The sequence below is a fragment of the Prosopis cineraria genome, unplaced genomic scaffold, assembly GCF_029017545.1.
Source record: "Prosopis cineraria cultivar Desert tree isolate PC_DT_omini unplaced genomic scaffold, ASM2901754v1 PC3, whole genome shotgun sequence".
Taxonomy (NCBI): Eukaryota; Viridiplantae; Streptophyta; class Magnoliopsida; order Fabales; family Fabaceae; genus Prosopis; species Prosopis cineraria.
Genome location: NW_026555334.1, coordinates 1,635,690 through 1,655,102, shown reverse-complemented (window position 1 = coordinate 1,655,102; position 19,413 = coordinate 1,635,690). Strand labels below are relative to the sequence as shown.

Here is a 19,413-nt window from a genome sequence, read left to right as displayed (position 1 = left end):
TTTATAGGACAAAATAGATTGTTGGGATAAAATTTTTATATCAATTATTGTTGGGTAACTTGATTGAATATAATTAAGTTATATGAGAACTTGAATGATAAAACTTTTTGTTTAAGTTGATTAATTGTGTTCTTTTTATTTAAGTTAATTAATGTTTGAATTAATTGTGTGCATTTTGTTTAAGTTGATTAATTGTGTTCTTTTTATTTAAGTTGATTAATGTTTGAATTACTTGTGTGCATTTTGTTTAAGTTGATTAATTATGTTCTTTTTATTTAAGTTGATTAATGTTTGAATTAATTATGTGAATTTTGTTTAAGTTATTTAATGTTTGATTTAATTGTCTTCCTTTACAGATAAATGGCTTCTGATAGCGAGTCTGTTGATACCCCTCCATCAATTCTAGCTACAAATTCGACTGAGGTTCTGAGTACACAGAAAAAGCTAGAGTAGGAGTACAATAACATTCAACGGGGCCTAATGATAATGGAAGATGTGACAAAAACAAGAGCTGCAGAAAAAAAAATGATGTGCAATGGAACAAGAAAGGGCAAACAATTAAATCCTCAAAATTTATAAGTTATATTGGGGTAGTGGTAAAGACTACTGTGCCTATCACAGTAAAATCATGGCACAAAGTAAATGAGGCCACGAAGGCTCTTATTTGGAATACTGTAGCAGTAAGTTACATTTTACTAAGTATATTTTGGTATAAACTATTTTTAAAATTAATGTATCTAATATGTTGTTTATTTAATTTTGCAGTCAGAATTTGACATTGATGAGAGTAAGCAAGATTTTGTCCTACAAAAGGTTGAGAGGGCACTACGGTCTTTCAAATATTTCATCACACAGAAATATTTGAAAGATCCTAATGCTGAATTTGTAGCTCGAGTTCCTCCCTTATTACAGCCTTTGGTAAAACAAGAGGATTGAGATGCTTTTGTTGCCTCACAGTGTGAGAGGGAATTCAAGGTATTAATGTTTCTTAAATTTCAAGTTTGGTGTTATTTATTGATTATATGTGTATGTACTAACAAAAATTTTTGTTATTAACTCGTCAAGGAATTAAGTACACAGAATAACGAGAGAGAAGCGAAGAACGAATATCCTTATAGAGCAGGGAGGTTGGGGTATGCAGGCATTGAGCAAAAACAATTAGAGGAGGAGCGATCAGAGGTTACCATATCCCGCCATAAGCTTTGGGCATTGGCATGCACTAATAAAGAAGGAATTATTGACAACCCTCGCGTGAAGGAGGTTACTGAAAAGATTGTAAGTATTATATTTATCTACTACTTAATAATTAATTATGAATATCCAAACTAATCATATTTACTCTACACAGGATTCCATCTCTCAGGAAGTCTCACAAGGCAACCTTCCTAAGGATGAGGATATCTTGGCTAGGGCGTTGGGAACTGCTGACCACCCTGGTCGTGTCAAGGGTGTTGGCTTCGGAGTCACGAAGAAGTAATATTTTGGCAAGATAAAAAAGCGAACATCAGCTTCTTCGTCTGAGGTCCAAGAGCTGAGAGAAGAGCAAACCGTTATGAAGCAGCAACTACTAGCCCAGGCAGCATTAATTGACATGTTGTTGAAAGGGCAAGTCCTTGGGAGGACTTTGGGTGAGATTAGCCCTAGTCAGAAAGATAGTTGCACAGTCCCCTCAAAAAAACTACCTGAGGTAATATGTTTTACCTTATGAATTTGTCTAATTATTTTTATTTTAGAAACTAATTGTCATTGTTTGTTTAATTAGGATGAGAACGATTGCAATTGTTTGGAAAACACTCCTAAACGTAGAGTGGTTGCAATAAGGCGTGTGTACAACATTCCCGAGGACACAATCCATAATCATTCCCTCTCGCCCGACTGTGTTAGAGTTTCTCTACTTGTTGCCATTGACCCCAACTATCCATTACCTGTTCCTACTGATGAGGCACAGACAGTGGGGGAAGCAGTAGGGAGCTTCATTGCATGGCCTAGCCACCTTATAATAGTGGTAACACCAAAGCCGGCAAAGGACCCATTGCCTCCAAAAAAAGGTATGGTTTAAATAGTTATTTATAATTTTATAATCTAATTATAAATATCTAACTTTTTTGTTGTGCAGCTGAGAGGAAAGAGCAAGCTAAAAAGTAAGTTGGGCCATACCAAAGAGTCAGCCACAGTTTTGCAATATCCAACAGCACCAGTGCCAGCTGTAGAATACAAATACCATGCCTCTCTTGAGACATATGCGATGGCTATGATGATGGCTCGTCAAGTTGCGATTGGGGATATCATTTGTTTTGATAATGGGCTATATGGAAGATCGGGCTTGTTTGAAGTTGTTCGGAATGAAATTTTAAATGAAATTATTAAGCACAAAATGGCCAATACTAGTCTGATGAGCTTCTACATGAGGTATGTCTTCGATAATGCTCAGTTAATTACTTAAATTATATATGTGTGTGTGCGCGCGCGCGCGCGTGTATTAACCTGATTATTTTTTTACCTAAGCCACCTTTATACCTCATTTGTGGTTCCTGGCGACCTTGAGTTGATATTCAAGCTGATTAATCCCCACGATGTCTCTGCCTATAATGGAATTACAAAGGAAGCTCTTAAAGATCTAGCAAGGCAGCTTTCAAATCAATTTAAGAATAGGGGAGCAAGCAATGATACTTTATTTCTTGCTCCTTACTGTCAAGGGTAAGCCACTTTTAGCTACTTTTGGTACAAGTAAATATTTTTTATATTTACTTATTTGATAACACTTGTTATTTCTTATTAGAGGGCACTGGATGCTTATTGTGGTTAACCCTATTGCTTCAAAAATTTGATATCTTGATCCTCTTAACGGAGAACCAAGCAATAGGCTAGATATGATAAAACTTTTTAATAAGTAAGTTGAATTTTCATCAATTGTTATTTTAATATCCATATATATTGAATTTATAACATTTATTCTTCATTTCTTTCTTAGAGCTATGGTCTTGTATCGTACTATGACCAACAAGACCTTGTCCCCTAGCTTAAGGGTATCGGACTCTTGTGAGACATGGGTCACAGTTAAGGTAAACCTAATGGACTGAGTTTTTAATTAACAAACTGTGGCCTTTTAACTATTATTTTATTGATATGTGATTTTTTTTGTATAGTGTCTACTCCAGCCAGATCAGAGCAATGACTGTGGCTATTGCTCTTGAAGGACATTATCACCTATGCCCCTACCACATTACCTAACAAGGTATATATTAAATTTAATGATACTTAAATTATAAATTTTAACAACTTTTATTAGATAGCTATTAACTTGAATTTGTTGTAACTCTTTGCATACAGTACTTCGAGGATGCCTACTGTATTCAGTATGCAGCTGCACATATAGAGGAAATCCTTGAAGAGGTAGCTCAGGTCGTGTTTAACATGTAGATAATAGCAGTGGTTAAGCCCAATTAGTTTTGGTATACACATTTATTTTTTTGGTCAATTTTATATTTGAGGCCAATTAATTTTGAAATTTAAACTTGTAAAGTAGGTAAAGTTATAGATTTTTTATGGCATCGGGTTTAGAGTATAGGTAGATATAAGATAAATTAAAGATATTTAGATTGTAATTTCAATATAAATAATGATTCAATTGTTTTTTATTGTTGGCTGGCTGGTATATATATTTGATTGCTTTGTATTTGCAGGAGGCTACTTAAAAACTTTTAAAAAAACATATCATAAATACTTGACAGTTATTTAGAAAGAAACATCAAGTATAAATTTACTTGACGGTTATTTCAAAATAACCGTCAAGTATGTACGAATACTTGACGATTATTATGAAATAATGGTCAAGTATTTGGCATACAGAATTTGTAAAAACATATTTGACGCTTATTTTAAAATATATGCAAATGTTTAAGTGATTACTTGACGGTTATTTTAAAATAACCGTCAAGTAATCTCTAAAATATTTGACGGTTTTTAACCGTCAAATAAATATATGATGCCTCATTACTTGAACGGTTAAAAACTATCAAATAATTTCTAAAATAACCGTCAAGTAAAGGGTATTTTGTAGCAGTGTTTTCAAAAGATCTTACTTGAAAAATTTGATTCGACATGTACTCCAGATGCAAACCTACGAAAATTCTTTCATTGATTTCACAGACAATAACAATGGCATATAGCAAATCTATAGAAAAGGAAACATGTTGCTTTCATTAACAACCAAATCAAAGCAAAAATTCTACATGAGCAAGAAAAACATGCAAGGACTATAAGGGATTATCGTATTTATTTACCAACCAAATATGCACAAATATTTTGTTACAATGGAGTGTGGTCAATTAGCTGAGTTCAATTGTGTTGACATTTACACCACCCAATGAATAAAAAAATTGTCTACAATTTAGAGCAAGATGGTTTTATCCAAATAATTTGTCCTCCACCGCATCAATGACTCTCAACAAGCACAAATCAGCATCCAGCTTGGATTCATAAACTGCATAAAAATAAAAAGAAGTGAATGATGGAAAATTAGATCAATCTTCACAAGCCAGATGAAATATTTTAATGTTTGGTTAGAATGACGGAGTAATTTACGCCATTGACAGTGACACTTAACGCACATCATGCATGTGCACGGTATACATACTCTTCTAATTTTGGAAGGTTTTGTTTGTTCACATTTTGGTTCTAAGTAAATCATTTAGGAGACAAATATTCTTGCTCTAAGACGCAATGCATCAGTGCATCGTTACTGACAAAGATCACCAGCAACACTTGAACTTAATACTTTTTCTGCGTTCATGTGGTTCAGTCTTGCCAATTGTACATCCTCATTAGCTTCAAAGTTCTATTTATACATGCCAATACAGGTTTCAATCAAATCTTCCCATAATAAAATGAAATTAATAATCTTGTACGAAAGTTGGGTCGGTATTTGAATAATAATTACATCAAGAAACTGACACCCTTATACGGAAGGTAGGTCTGTGCGTGCACTGTAATGCCAATTGCAGTATGTTGAAGTCTTTCCGAGAAGCTAAGCTAGCAATCTTAATTAAAAGTTGTAGAAAATCATGGATATAGAAGAGAAAGAAGGACAGTAAGATAAACAATAATCTTACCTTTCACATAATCATCTATTTCCAGTTCGATATCCTGATTGGCGATTTTGCCTACCTATCCACATCAACTCATATCAGGATCGATATGAGAGCAATTAACAATTCAGAGAAAGATATTCATGTAAGAATGATCCTGTGCATAAAGTACAGTGGTATATATAGGATATATTGCTTCATAACTAACATAGCCACTAACTACTAACTTCTTTAACATGCTCCCTCAACCTGAATCTTTCTGCTACACATGTTCATCTTTTTCTATTACACCCCAGCTCAATGTGAGCCTTTCCTTCAGAATCCTCTAGCTTATATCTGAAATATAAGAAGGTTGCATTAGTAATTGGCTTTGTGAACACATCTGCTACTAGCTCTTGAGAAATGTGCCAAACCGCGATATGTTTACTAGTCACCTTTTCTCAAAGTATTAGCTATAGATCAATATGTTCAGCGCGTGATTCAAACATCAGATTCACAGACAATGCTACTGTACTGTAGTTGTCAGGATACGAGAGAAAAACAATTCAGAGAGAGATTTTGCATTACTGATTGATTTTGTGTGTAGAGTAGAGTCCACGGGGGCATATATAGGATACATTGGCTTCATAACTAACTAACTAACTATAGCTAACCATAATCCCATAACATAACTAGCATAACCACTAACTACTTACTATGAACTGCCAGAATTGTCAAATCATGCATTCTTTTCTTGAATCTGCGGTTTCAAAATGCAAAATAATGTGACAGAGAAGAAGAAAAGATTCAATACTTAAGTTACACACCACAAAAATATAAGTCTGCTCATCAAGAGAAGCATTTTCAAGGTAGTCCTTGATTGAAGTTACACCTATGGAATCAGCTCCATCCAAGCAGCCTTCCTTACGTTCATAGTCAAGTATAGCAGCTAGTTACTTAAAAACTAAATATGGTAAAAATGCCAAGACCATCATGCTTACCAATTAACTTTGTGATGGACCCTATGGCACGGGTGACATAGCATTAATGGCAACGAAGCCTGAGGATGGTAATCATGAGCATGGTGACATAGAAGGAGCCCAATACTTCCAATCCAACGTACCTAAAGATCCATTGCAACATATTGGAAGTCCAATGACAAGAGCCCGGACCAAAGCCATGAAGCAAGCCTTGTTCAGTCTTGTGCAAGAAGTTCAAGAGTTTGGAGAGTATTGGGACACTCCCCTCAAGTCCAAAGGAGAGCATCTATACGTGTATAATGTATTTAAGATCCAAACTCATGAAGAGTCAAGCCCAAGAGATGCAGACCTTAGCCCAATGCAAGGAAGACTACAAGTTGAGCCTCTTGCATGCAAGGAGGCATGAAACCCTAGTAAAGAAGTCAAGGGTGGCGTGATTTCAAATCTTTTATGATCCCTTGATTGTCTCCTAAATTATTTCCTATTTTAATGGTCCTTTGATTTGATTTTCTATTTTGAGTCTAGTCAAAGGTTAGAATTAATTATAATATTAATTTCTAAATTTTGTAATCCCATAATTTTAGGATCACATCTCCTAAATTATGTGGCTGAATATTTTATCATTATTTTATATTATTTCTCCTTTTAGTATTAGGAAATTAGAGTTTTAATTTTAGGAAATATTTTTCTATGAGCCTATATAAATTAGGCATGCTCCCTATTGTAAGGAACACAGAAGTTGAATGAAATTATTCATTTTAGAGTTTATAACTCTTGTGAGCCTTAGTGCTTTGTGGTGGTATCCCGTGTGAAAAACCGACGTGACCAAGAGCGTGATCAACTCTTGTGGTGTCTTCGAAGGTTGAGGTTCCTAGAGGCAGGTGCTCTAGAGGATCTTCTCCTTGATCATTATCCTATTATTTACTTCATACCTTTCTTTATTTCCGTCATAAATTTCGTCCCTTTCTTTTTGTTCTTGTGTTTTTGTTGTTTCAGGGTTCTGTCCCTAAATTAGCACGATTCTGCTTCCGCGTCCCTATCACTTTGAGTTTGCAGGCACATTATCTCACAAGTCAGTGATTTTATGACAAAGGACTTCATCGGTCACAGGATCTATTATCATTCCATTTTCGAATAACCCACCTACAAGGATTCACCAGTATTATATTAATATGTACGCAACAGAGTAATAATTAATAAATGAACTATCATCAGGAACTTGGTAAAGTCAAATAGCAGGTTACTATTGCCTTCAAACGTATTAAATATGAAGTGAGAACTGAGAAAACAAAAATTACTCACCTAACAGATTTTCAAATTCTCTCCGGTCATTTACTGGCCAGGACTCGGGGTTGAGCCAATAATAACCCTTGGGTCCAAAATTGACGTAGACAGAACGTAAACCTCCAGCAGAATTGAGTTGGCTTGATAAAATTAGTAGTTGTGGCTGAAGACATAACACGCATGAATAAGTTGGACGAACAAAAGCTTAGTTTTTGCATGAGATTAGATAAGAATACAAATTTCAAGCAAGTGGAAGACATGTCACGTGTGGAAAGGTCACGTCAAGAAAATCATTATAGCTTACAGTCCAAATTACTAGTTAATTGGCAGCAATATCAGGCCACAAACTAAGAAATGAAGCTTTAAAACTGCTTTAGGGCTTGCAATAACATAAATAAGGAAAAATTTTACCGGTTAAAGTTCATCATATGTACAGTCGATCTAGTATATCTAAACTGGCTTGTAAATATGAATTAAGAGTTTGAATTCACCAACCAACATGTAAGTTGCAGCAAGATCTCCAATATCATCTACGAGGTCGGGCTCAGCCTGCATGAGTACAAGGATGATAAATAACATATTAAGATCCACTTTTTAGACGACTTTCTATAACATAAAATTGAGTTTCTGAATCGAAACTGTAATGATAATTTATAACGATTTGAATACATTATAACGTTCATCCAAAATTCCTTCGATTTTCGTTTCCATTTTATTGCATTGGCACAGAGTACATGTGAAAAAAATAGCGAACAGAGATACTAATTAGCACTAATAATTGTATTATAGTTTATCATTGATTATCGTACAAGAAATTTCTCATTCGCGATCTCCGAACCATTTGATTGATTTGTTTTACCGCATAGCCCAATCTTTAAGCAAATACCATTAATTAATTAACTTTCTTGCAAGTATCAATGACTTCTAAAATGAAGATTCAGATGTCTCTTTACTAACATTAATCAAAATGCCAATAAAGATTAATGTTATTTTATACAGTAAATCACAAGTCATGGACGACGCTTAATCAGCAATTTTACCCCGGAGGCGTCAATGTCATCTTCAGGATTGTCAAATGAAAGATCGTTGATCAAGAAAATGACGCTGCTTAATTCTTGAAATTGAAACGCTTCCTCACCCGCGGACGACATTTCTTCGTCGTTGTTAGGATTGGGACCCACTTCCATGAGCTTGCCTTCGTTGCAACTTTCTACTCTTTTGGGAGAAACGTTACGTTTGAAATCCCCGGGCTATCGTGCCCGCCGCTTCCTTTTGTATCGTGCACGTTGGGTTTGAAGGATTGGAAAATGACAAAACGATACCCTTAAAAAATGCGAATAACAATTAAGTACTATAAAATTGATTATTATTATTATTATTATTTAGTTATCTCTAAAAACTTGCATGACATTTTCATTGCTGATGAAATGACTAATTTGATTAAGTTATTGACTAAAACATAATAAGAAATGATATATAAATTTGTTTTGTCAACCAAATAAATTAACAAAGATTATTTCAATTAATAAGAATTTGACTTATAACTCATGAGGTTATAAAAAAAAATTCTGCTATTAATGTAAAAACTTTATTAATGAGTATCTTGTAAATATGTAAATATTTTTGTAAATATTCTTGGAAGCATGTCTTGATTTTATAAACTTTTGAAACTCAACTCATCTAAACTTTCAACAACAAAAAAAAATGCAACTAAAATGATCATTTTTTAATCAATTTATAAATCACATATTTGCAAAACAAAAAAAAAATCATTTCCTATCTATTTTAGTCAATATGGAGCTCAAAATAGTCATTTCTCAATATATAATAGGTACTATTTTTAGTATTTACACTTACCCCTTCCAAATCACAATATAAGCATTATTTGATCCAAAATATAAAGTATTGAATAAGTGTTATATATATATATATATATATATATTCATTACACCTTTATTTTATTGAATAATTAATGAAGGTGTTTTAAATAAGTCAGATGTTATACTTATTACATTTAGGGCTCAATTGAAAAATATGTGAAAATTTTTAAAAGATCAAGATCTTAATCAATTTTTTTAAGAAACATAAATTAGTTAATAATGACTTATATTATAGTCTACAGCGAGTAATTGATAAACAAATTTGCAAAAAGAAAGTACTTCTTCTGTTCAAAAATGTAAGACATTTTTAGTTTTTTTGAGGTGTAATTATTACTTTTTTTAAAAAATACTCCTATTGATAAATGACTTTATATTTATCATAGGGTGTTTAATAGAATTAAATATGAAAAGATAGGATTAATTTGAAAGTAAGTAACTACTTTATTAGGGGTGAGATTCTGATAAAAATATCTTATATTTTTTAAACGAAGAGAATAGCTATTTTTTATTCCCTTTTAGTCAATAGCCCAACCAAAATAATCATTTCCTAATGCAAAACAGTCACTAGGAGCAAATATGTCATTTTGTCAAAAATTAAATTTAAAATGTTAGACAAGTTCCTAAAGACTAAATAATACTCTTTCCAATCTTAATTGTTTGACATCTTCTAAAAGAAATTTTAACTTCAAAATATAAGATACTTTATAATTTTTAAATTATTTTTTTTAATTTTATTCTTTCTTTATTAATGTGAGATGAAATTGTGTTGTTTATGAGAAAGTAATTAAAGCTTGGGCATGAATTGTGTTATTATTTATTGTCAAGGATAAAAATAAAAGAGTATCTCATTTTTTTAATGATATTATGAAAAAAATAAATTTTCTTAAGATAAATGAAATAATTAAAAATATCTTACAATAAAAATTAAAGCAAATAGTTATTAAATTTCACGCTACCTGATTTTATTTATGTATTTCAATTTTTTTTTTCATTCTCCCTTTTTGTTTTGGCGGCATGCCAAGCATAACTGGGTTTAAACAGTCTTGTTATTTTTTCACTGCTAATGATTTGCTGTAGCGCTAAGTTGGGTTTTGAAAGCTTATTAAAGTTTGGATATACTTTCGGATTCAAATAATCAGTTTGTTATGATAAGTTGTGAACTTGTGATTGCAAATGACTCGTGATATTAATTGTATTGTGAGAACATAAAATTCTTCCATAATTTTTTTATATAATTTATTAGTTAAACTTTACAAAATTATATTTTTTTTATAAACGATCAAAATTATATACAATAAGAGGAGAAATTATAAAGACAAAGTCACCAATAAAAAAAATTAAACAAGTTTGCAATTAAGCCCTTAAAATTTTCCATGAATAGTAGGGCTGTGAAAAAGTCCTCCGATTTAGTCTAACACAATTTGACATGAAATGATCCTGTTCTATCTGATCTGTATAAACACGGGTCCTTTAAGAACAAAAAAATCAAGTTATTTTTTGAGTTGAACTGAATAGGAAACTAGACATCTGGACCAATTGATCCAATCCGGTCCCATTAATTTATTTAATATATTATAATTAATTTTTTTTGACGAATACTTCAAATATAATTAATGTTAAGGAGATGATTACATGAAAATTTATTAAATTTATTTTTAAATTATTGATGTAATATAATGTTGTTGAAATTTGTTTAGTGTTGTTTTTATTAAAAGTTATAAATTTAAATAATTTGGATTATATATGAAATATTTTTTTTTCTTATTATTAAAAATTAGTATGGATTTATTATAATTATAAATATTTTTATTATTTTAATTAAATTTATTAGGTTGAAATAAATTTTAATTCTCATAAAAAATTGAAAAAAAATAATTAAGTGAGTAATAAACAAATAAAATTAATCTTTTAATTTTATGAATCAAATTCGATTCTGTTACTCTTTCAATTATAACTAGATAAAATCAAATTATATGCCTAATCCAATTATTTTTATAAAAAAAAAATCAGAGTTAGGTTAAATTTAGTGCCGTCCAGTCCTGCAGTGCTGATGAATAGTGATTTATATATGTGGCTTCGTGTATTTTCGTTCACTTCTTGTATTTAACCTAGTCTCCTTCACCGGCAGAAGGTCATTTACTTACCGTCGTTTGAGCAGACGGCAGTAGTTCCGACGGCAATTCGGTAGGCATTCGGCGGAGCTTCACTTTTATGATAATATTATTGCCGCCCTCATACTATTACTCCATGCTACCTCGCATTGCTCAAGTCTGAAGCTCGTTGTCGCACGGTCTTACCCTGCCTGTCTTCGTCACTCCCGGCTCCAGTGTCAGAACTGCGGCTTACGTAAGTTCTTTGCGTTTCTCTCAATACTCATTTGCCTTTCCTAAGTAGCTTGAATGTGCAACAGAGTTGATGATAGAAAGCCTCAAGGGGCAATAGGTTGATATGTATTCGCTTTTGTTGAGTTATATTTTTTGTCAGTTAGATTGTTGCCTTTGCTTCTGGTTGTTGTTTCATGTAGAGTTTCATTTGGTACTAATGTCATCCCCAAAGAAAGAAATTTGAATTTTTTTTTAATTTCATTTTTGCACCTGTAAGATGATAACGTAGCACATGTGTTTGACCCAGCCTACGATTACAAAGGAGAATAGGGAAATAGAAAATTTTAGGACTAAGCATTTATTTGCAAACATGTCCATATATGCAGATTGCAGAAACTCAAGTGCATGAACATCAACAACTGTTATAAATTACTTTTGCAATTATAAATATCAGATGGAGTCGGTACTCAAATGAAAGAATCATTTAATTGGACTGGATGATAACTTTTACGTTTATTTGCATTATTACATTTCAGTACTCTTTTCATCCTGATTAGACTACCCATATGAACAATTTTCTGCTGAGAAGATTCCATCCTTTATGTCTCAGTTCTCTGTTACTTTATCACCTGTTAGAATGCTCTATTCTTTGCTGCTTGTATTAATATGTTCTGGATTTTAATTTATGATATTAGACAGAACAATTTCTAATGGACAGCAACAACAGGAGGAGTTTATATTGAAGCCTAGATTGGTGTTGCTGCCATTTGATGCTGCTGTTATTTTGTTGTATTGTTAAATTTTCATTTGATGCTATTCTTGTTATGTTGTATTGTTGTGTCCTATAATTCTGTTGTTCTATATGCTATTGTCAGTGAGATCATTGTCTTGAATTTAGATCTCAACTATCTTTAGGTTGATTTTTTTTAATTCGGATCTATTAAATTGTTATTCAAATCATTGAGTTTTGTTTAAATAACATGTAGGCCCATGGAGATTTTGGTAGGCTCAAAGCCTACTTAAGGCCTTCAATGCCTAATTCCTTAAACCTTTTTAAAGGCCTCCATATCAGGTATTCCTTTAAAAAGGTTTCGGGCTAGGCCTATTGCATAAAAACATGTACACATGCTCAGGTTTAGGTTCAGGCTCTAGGTTCTTGTTATAGATTAAGGTCTATTTGGTCAAAGTTTGGCTTAGCCTAGCTTGTTCCCATCCCTAATCTTTGATTGTTGGTCTGATGCCTTGTTAAAGCTAGTTGATTTCAGTGTTTTGATTCAATATTGGGAAAGTGTTGATCGACAGATTTCTGGTCTGATTCCTTGATAACTGCTCCATATTTCTTCCTCCCACTTTTGTATCCCTTGATACTTTTTTCTCCAGTTCTTTCATCAATATATATTTCTTCAATTCTGTATTGTAGACAATGATGCATGGAAATAATCACTCAACAGGGGATGAAGAACACAATGATAGTGCCATTGAAGAACATCCAGGAATTCCACTTGCACCATGCTCTCAAAGCTCTGAAACTGGAGTGTATTTTATTCTTGAGAGAGCCTCACTTTGTGTTGCTAATGTTGGGAAGGTATTCACTTTGATTAACTTCTTGGTAGTAGTGAGCCTAGAATTCCTCCTATTAGAAAGAGTTCTATAAAACTGATGCAAAAACGTTTGGCACAGTTATTTTTATTTTCAATGATTTTAAATCTCTAGGCAATACCTAAACAAATTTATTCACTTGAGGGAAAGTTTGGTGCATTGAAAAGTTATTTGAAGAAAGGAAAAAAATTAGAAAGAGTTCTATAAAACTGATGCAAAAACGTTTGGCACAGTTATTTTTATTTTCAATGATTTTAAATCTCTAGGCAATACCTAAACAATTTATTCAGTTTGGGGAAAGTTTGGTACATTGAAAAGTTATTTGAAGAAAGGAAAAAATGATAGGAAGTATTTTTATTTTGTTTGGTAACCAACTACCAAGTGAAAAAGCTTTCCCTATGAAACATGCAGGCTCTAAATACAGAGTTAGGTGGGGATGGCACTTAAAATAACTAGAGAACCAAATTGAATCATTGACATTTGTAAAATTAAAAAAAGTAATTTCCAAAAACCTTTTGACGGAACTTATTCGAGGGAAAATTCTGAATTGTATGCTCTTCGCGGATGATATAGTTCTTATAGTAGAGACAAGAGAAGAGGTTAATTGCAAACTTGAGTTATGGAGGAAGACATTGGAGTTGAAAGGTTTTCGTCTGAGTAGAAGTAAGATGGAATATTTATATTGTAAATTTGGTAAAGGACCATTCGACAATAATTTGGAAGTGAAATTGGGAGATCAAATTATACCTCAAGTGGAAAAGTTTAGATATTTGGGAGCCATTATTCAAAATGATGGCGAAATCAGTGGAGATATTTCACATAGAATTCAAGCTGGTGGTTTAATTGGAGAAAAGCTAAAGAAGTTATTTGCGATCGTAAGGTGCCTAATAAACTTAAAGAAAAGTTTTATCGCACTGCTATCAGACCGGCAATGTTATATAGTAGTGAATGCTGGGCTCTAACGGGACAGCAAGAGCATAAAGTTGGAGTAGCAGAGATGAGAATGTTACGATGGATGTGCGGACATACACATAAAGATAAAATTCGAAATGAGTACGTACGCGAAAAAGTGAGGGTGGCACCTATTGAGGAAAAAATGGTAGAAAATCGGTTGAGATGATTTGGGCATGTACAAAGAAGACCAAGGGAGGCACCAGTGAGAAGAGTGAAACATATAACTTTGAGTTCGATTAAGAGAGGTAGAGGAAGGCCTAAGAGAACACTCTTGAAAGTTATTGAACGCGATCTCTTAATTAATAATATTTCTAAAAGCTTAATAAATGATAGAGCACAATGGCGTCTTGCAATCCATGTAGCTGACCCCACCTAGTAGGATAAAAGCTTGTTGTTGTTGTTGTTGTCATATGTCCATGCTATAAAATAAAAAAAAAAAACAGTTCACAGTTATTTTTTGGCATCTCTTTAAAATATATATAAAAATTGTTGTAAATATTGTCTTTTATATTTTTATGTTATATTTTATAATTTGTAATGTTATTAATGTTTGATTTATTTTAAAATTTTGAATTATATTTTTCGTGGATGCAGATAAAATTATATCATATTTTTTAAAAGCTGTTTCACGAATACAAATACTTGTTTACAGAAACTGATTGTTTGGGTAATATCCACAAACAAATCACGGTCTTTCTATTTGACTTTCTTTTCTGTTGTTTTTGTCTTGTCTCGTTTGTGTTTTTGCACCCCCCGCACCAAAAAAAAAAAAAAAACTTTTGCCTTATGTTTGTGTGAGATATCTTTCCTTCATTCTTAAACAATTTGAAGGGAAAAAGAATAAGAATAATTCTTTGTATCTTGCTGAATGATTATTCATATATTTGGAATTTTTGTTGGCCAATATATGAAAATGGGCTTTTAACATTTTCTATCTTCTTTCAGAAATACCGGATATTGAATCCAGATGATCATGCCACTTTTCTGCGGAAGCAAAATAAGAATCCTTATGATTTTAGACCTGATATTGTTCATGAGGTCAGTAGTCTATGATCAAGTTATGCAAAGTGGCCAAATATGAAGTGATTTAGATTATGAATTTCCAGCAAGTTATTCTTGCAGCAGAGTAAAACCCTTGCTTTGGTTAATTATGTGAATGCATTCACAAACTTTTTGGTTGTTGAGGAACAGATATGTTCCAATATTCTGTTAATGTTTATTTTCTTTCTTAGTTTTTGTAGATTCCGTTAGTGGACTCTTTAGCCTCCGTATTTTTTAGTTGAAAATTAATATGAATGTTCATATAGCATCTATACAATGTGGAAACCTATCCTTTTTCTTGATCATTCTGCAATCTTTCTTGAATTTAGGCCCTCCTTCAAATTATGAGTAGTCGGCTCCACATGGCTGGTAGGTTACGTGCTGTATTTATCCGAACCGATCAAGGAGTTCTCATCAAAGTTTCACCACATGCTAACATACCAAAAACTTTGGCAGGCTTTTGTAACATGATGGGTAGGTTTTTCTACTATGAAATGTATTATTACATCCATGTTTTCATTTAACGCAATCACATTCATGCCATGATTTCAACTTTTCCACAATAAATGTAGTGGAGTTATTGCAGAAGTTCCGTATCAAAGCTAAGAGCAATCATGCAACACTATTGCGTGTAATTAAAAATCCTGTCACTAAACATTTACCTGCCAGCTCCCACAAAATAGGTGAGTGTTGTCAGACAGGTAACACTAACCTGTCAATGCGTAGTCTCAATAGTGTGAAGAGGATATAGACTCTTGAATTTTTTAAGGTGTTTGTTATTAAGTTCTCTTATAAAATTGAAGCTTGCTGATATATTTGTTTGGGAAAACATAATTTTTTATCCCTTTGGTTTCATCGGGTTTTGCTTTTAGCTCCTGTAGTTTTTTTCAATATTTTTAATCCTTATAACGGGGACTAAAAGCATTGAAAAACCTGAGACTATAGGGATCTGAAAAACAGATGTCATCCAATATTTTTGAAACTATAGAGACTAAAAGCAAAACCTGATGAAACTATAGGGATTGGTAGTTATGTTTTTCCCTTTTTTTTTTTTTAATAACTCATCACCTATCAGGAAAAAATCTTAAAAATCGAAGTGGGCTTTTTACTTGTAGGCCCCCCCCCTAATTTTTTACTTATGCTAGTGTAGGCCTATCTTTTAATTCATCAAAGACTGCTCGGTTGAGAGACTACATCAGTAATGCTGCCCATCATGAGAACCTTGTGTTTGTGGTGAGCTTGATGAAGCCTTCATGCAAATTTGCAACATGAATTTTGCTCTCGTCTCACTAATGGATCTGTGTAAATAACTATTATTCAGGTCGGTGCAATGGCTCATGGAAAAATTGAAGCAGACTATGTGGATGATCTAATATCAGGTTGTTTTTCAACGATATTGAGTAAATTTAAATTTAAAATTCATGCTAATTTCTGATATATGAGGCTATGTCAGAATTTCTTGTAGAAAGAGTAAACTTGTATTGCTTATTGCAATTTTTTTTTTTAATTAATGGATAATGAATGCCTTAGACTGGGTTTGGATGGAGAGAAAAGTGAGAGGAAAATAGAGAAAAGTAGGAGGAGAAATTTCCAAAAATAGTAAAAAAAAATTTAGGAGTTTTCTCTTCTAGTTTTCTTTCATCTCTATTTTTTTTTTCCCATCCAAACGAAGGGTTAAGGTTGATGTACTTTTCTTGGGTTTGGTCAAATCCAGTATGCTGTTTTGTATTTTGTTTTGCTAGGTCGACAAATAGGGGTAAGTAATTTAATTAAAAGGATTGTTATCAAAAAGAAAAAAATAATTAAAAAGATGAATTGTTCTTTTTTCTTTTATCAAGGATTGAACTGTTAAAAAAAAAAAAAAAACCGAAGATCTACAGCTTCGATTTCTTTGTATTGTTGGACAAATTATTAGTTTCTATAATTAATGGTAGGATCAAAGACAATTTTGCTTTCCACCATTCTAAAGTATTTTCACCTTCTGTTGTGTCATTCTCACAGCTTTCTGTACTAATTTCTGTTTCTACTATTTACTTCTCTTGTCTTATATGTAGGGTGGAGAGAGTATTTATTTTGATTCTATTTATAGAATACTTCAGTAATTATTGTATATATCTTTATCCTTTTGCCTTTATTAAATGTTGAGAAGGCTATGAAATGCTAGAATATTTTATTTTTAAAGTACGCATATTTAATAAGAACAAAGTTGAAATCTTGTTGAATTTTTAGAAAAAGTTAAAAGAGGTTTAATGTGTTTCTTAGTTCCAATAAAAATAATGAAAGTAATTTGTAAATAGAATTGAAGAGAGTACTTTATATTGTCTGTACAAGTTGTATTACTAATTGTTATTATTGTGTTGTAATCATCATCATTATTATTGTGCAAGTGAGGGTCATTGTTTGGTTTTTCATTTGTCTCTTTTTATATTGGTTTTGCAGTTTCTGGTTATCCCTTGAGTGCAGGAACTTGTCTTAGACGTATCTGTATTGCACTGGAGAAAAACTGGAAGATCATGTGAATTAAATTATGTCTATTTTGATTTTACATTTGAGTGTACACACACACACACACACACACTCTTGCATAGGTCGATGGCAAAGTTTTGTTTTCTTTTGTTTCAAATCTCATAAGGCCTTGAATATATTAATCAAAGTCATATACCTGATTTTCAATGGGATTAGGTTCAAGTGAACAAAATCATGCTTGTTGAATTAAATTATGTCTATTTTGATTTTTCATTTGAATATATATATATATATATATATATATGTATGCTAGCATAGGTTGTTGGCAAAGTTTTGTTTTCTTTTGTTTTAAATCTCGTAAGGCCTTGAAGATATTAATCAAAGTCATATACCTGATTTTCAATGGGGTTAGGTTCAAGTGAACAAAATCATGCTTGTTGAATTAAATTTTGTCTATTTTGATTTTACATTTGAGCATATATATACTTGCATAGGTTTTTGTCGAAGTTTTGTTTTCTTTTGTTTTAAATCTCATAAGGCCTTGAGGATATTAATCAAAGTCACATACCTAATTTTCAGTGGGTTTAGGTTCAAGCGTACAAAATCATGCTTGTTGAATTGAAAAGCTAAAAGGCTTTAAAAATCATATTGGCCATCAAACCAGATAAAGTACTGGTTTAAGGGTAAATAATCTTGGTTGGAGTGCACTCTTATCGGTTTTGATTAAATTAATAGATTTTAAATGTATCCTAATTATTTTAAATAAGAAAGACAAACTAATAACAAATTTTTTAAAAAAAAATTGGTTTCAAATGAAAAACAATGAAATAATTAATAAGCTGAGTATAGGTAAAATGTAAAAATATAATCGTTTTTTTTTCAATGCTTATAATGTGTAAATCTATATTAATTATATATAGAAATATGATTTGAATTTTAAAAAATTACAAATTTTTTAGAAATTTAAAAAATCCAGTTGAATGGTTTATAGTTTAATTGATTTAATGCAAAAGTTGAGATGGTGAGTGAAGAGGAAATGAAGGGAAAATAAATAGAGAGAAGTCAAGTTTTTTTTTTTTTTTTTACCATTCGAATTGGTTCCAAATTTCTCCAATAATATTAGAATGGATACTAGGGTGATATTTGATCAAATTAATTGAACCAGCGGGTTTAATTAAAATTTTTTTTATCTATTTGTAAAAATAAAAAATAACAAGCCAATTAGCAGTGTCATTTATGGGACTTAACATTTTAGTTTTTAAAAGAAAAAGAAAAAAAGGAAAAGAAAACAAGAATTTCTCGTATTGCCTAGATGCCATTAATAAGGGTGGGGGGCATAGTTATAGCTTGGAAAAGTTCCTTAGAACTTGTTGTTTTGAATTGTGTAACGTCTTAAAATTAATTTAAAGGTTAAATCAATTAATTAAGTAGTGTAATTGATTAATCAGGGTACTAAGAAGTTAATAATTGGATTGGATGGCCTAAAGATCCTTTAAAGAATTAAGAGTAAAGTTTGAAATATTATTGGACTAAGTTGGGCTTAAAAAGTTGAACTTAAGTGGAGCTATTCGTTTTCGACTGTTTGTCACAACCTAATTTTAAAACCTAATTTTGTTGTAAAAACTATCAGATTTTAGGTAAGTTTGAGAAAAAATAGAGAAGGAGGAGTGAAAGCTCTGTTAGGGTCCCATTTTGGTGTGTATTTAGAGTGTTTTGAAGCCTTTAAATCATTAGGTAAGTTTTCTATGCTTTTCTCCTACCTTATTTGTGCTTCTTTCTGGAAGTTTATAAGTTGGAGAGTGAAGGTCCGAATCTAGGG

The 19,413-nt window shown here is 32.0% G+C and overlaps 3 protein-coding genes across 3 annotated transcripts; 2 read left to right on the top strand and 1 right to left on the bottom strand.

Annotated features, from left to right (window-relative positions):
* The first annotated feature begins 1,552 nt into the window (after positions 1–1,552).
* On the top strand, positions 1,553–3,420 carry LOC129307225 (uncharacterized). Its single transcript, XM_054948117.1, has 5 exons — positions 1,553–1,687; positions 1,763–2,005; positions 2,117–2,409; positions 2,972–3,062; positions 3,331–3,420. Exons 1-5 carry the CDS (start codon positions 1,553–1,555, stop codon positions 3,418–3,420), a joined length of 852 nt encoding a protein of 283 aa, XP_054804092.1.
* A 3,678-nt stretch (positions 3,421–7,098) lies between these two features.
* On the bottom strand, positions 7,099–8,488 carry LOC129305266 (uncharacterized). Its single transcript, XM_054945278.1, has 4 exons — positions 8,371–8,488; positions 7,826–7,879; positions 7,349–7,493; positions 7,099–7,189 (listed from the first exon to the last, which is right to left on the bottom strand). The coding sequence occupies exons 1-4, from the start codon at positions 8,479–8,481 to the stop codon at positions 7,113–7,115; spliced, it is 387 nt and encodes a 128-aa protein (XP_054801253.1). The 5' UTR covers positions 8,482–8,488; the 3' UTR covers positions 7,099–7,112.
* A 2,790-nt stretch (positions 8,489–11,278) lies between these two features.
* LOC129307213 (uncharacterized) lies at positions 11,279–17,893 on the top strand. Its single transcript, XM_054948102.1, has 9 exons — positions 11,279–11,290; positions 11,379–11,556; positions 12,986–13,119; positions 15,033–15,125; positions 15,458–15,602; positions 15,701–15,811; positions 16,279–16,361; positions 16,450–16,507; positions 17,568–17,893. The coding sequence occupies exons 1-9, from the start codon at positions 11,279–11,281 to the stop codon at positions 17,645–17,647; spliced, it is 894 nt and encodes a 297-aa protein (XP_054804077.1). The 3' UTR covers positions 17,648–17,893.
* Positions 17,894–19,413: the final 1,520 nt, after the last annotated feature.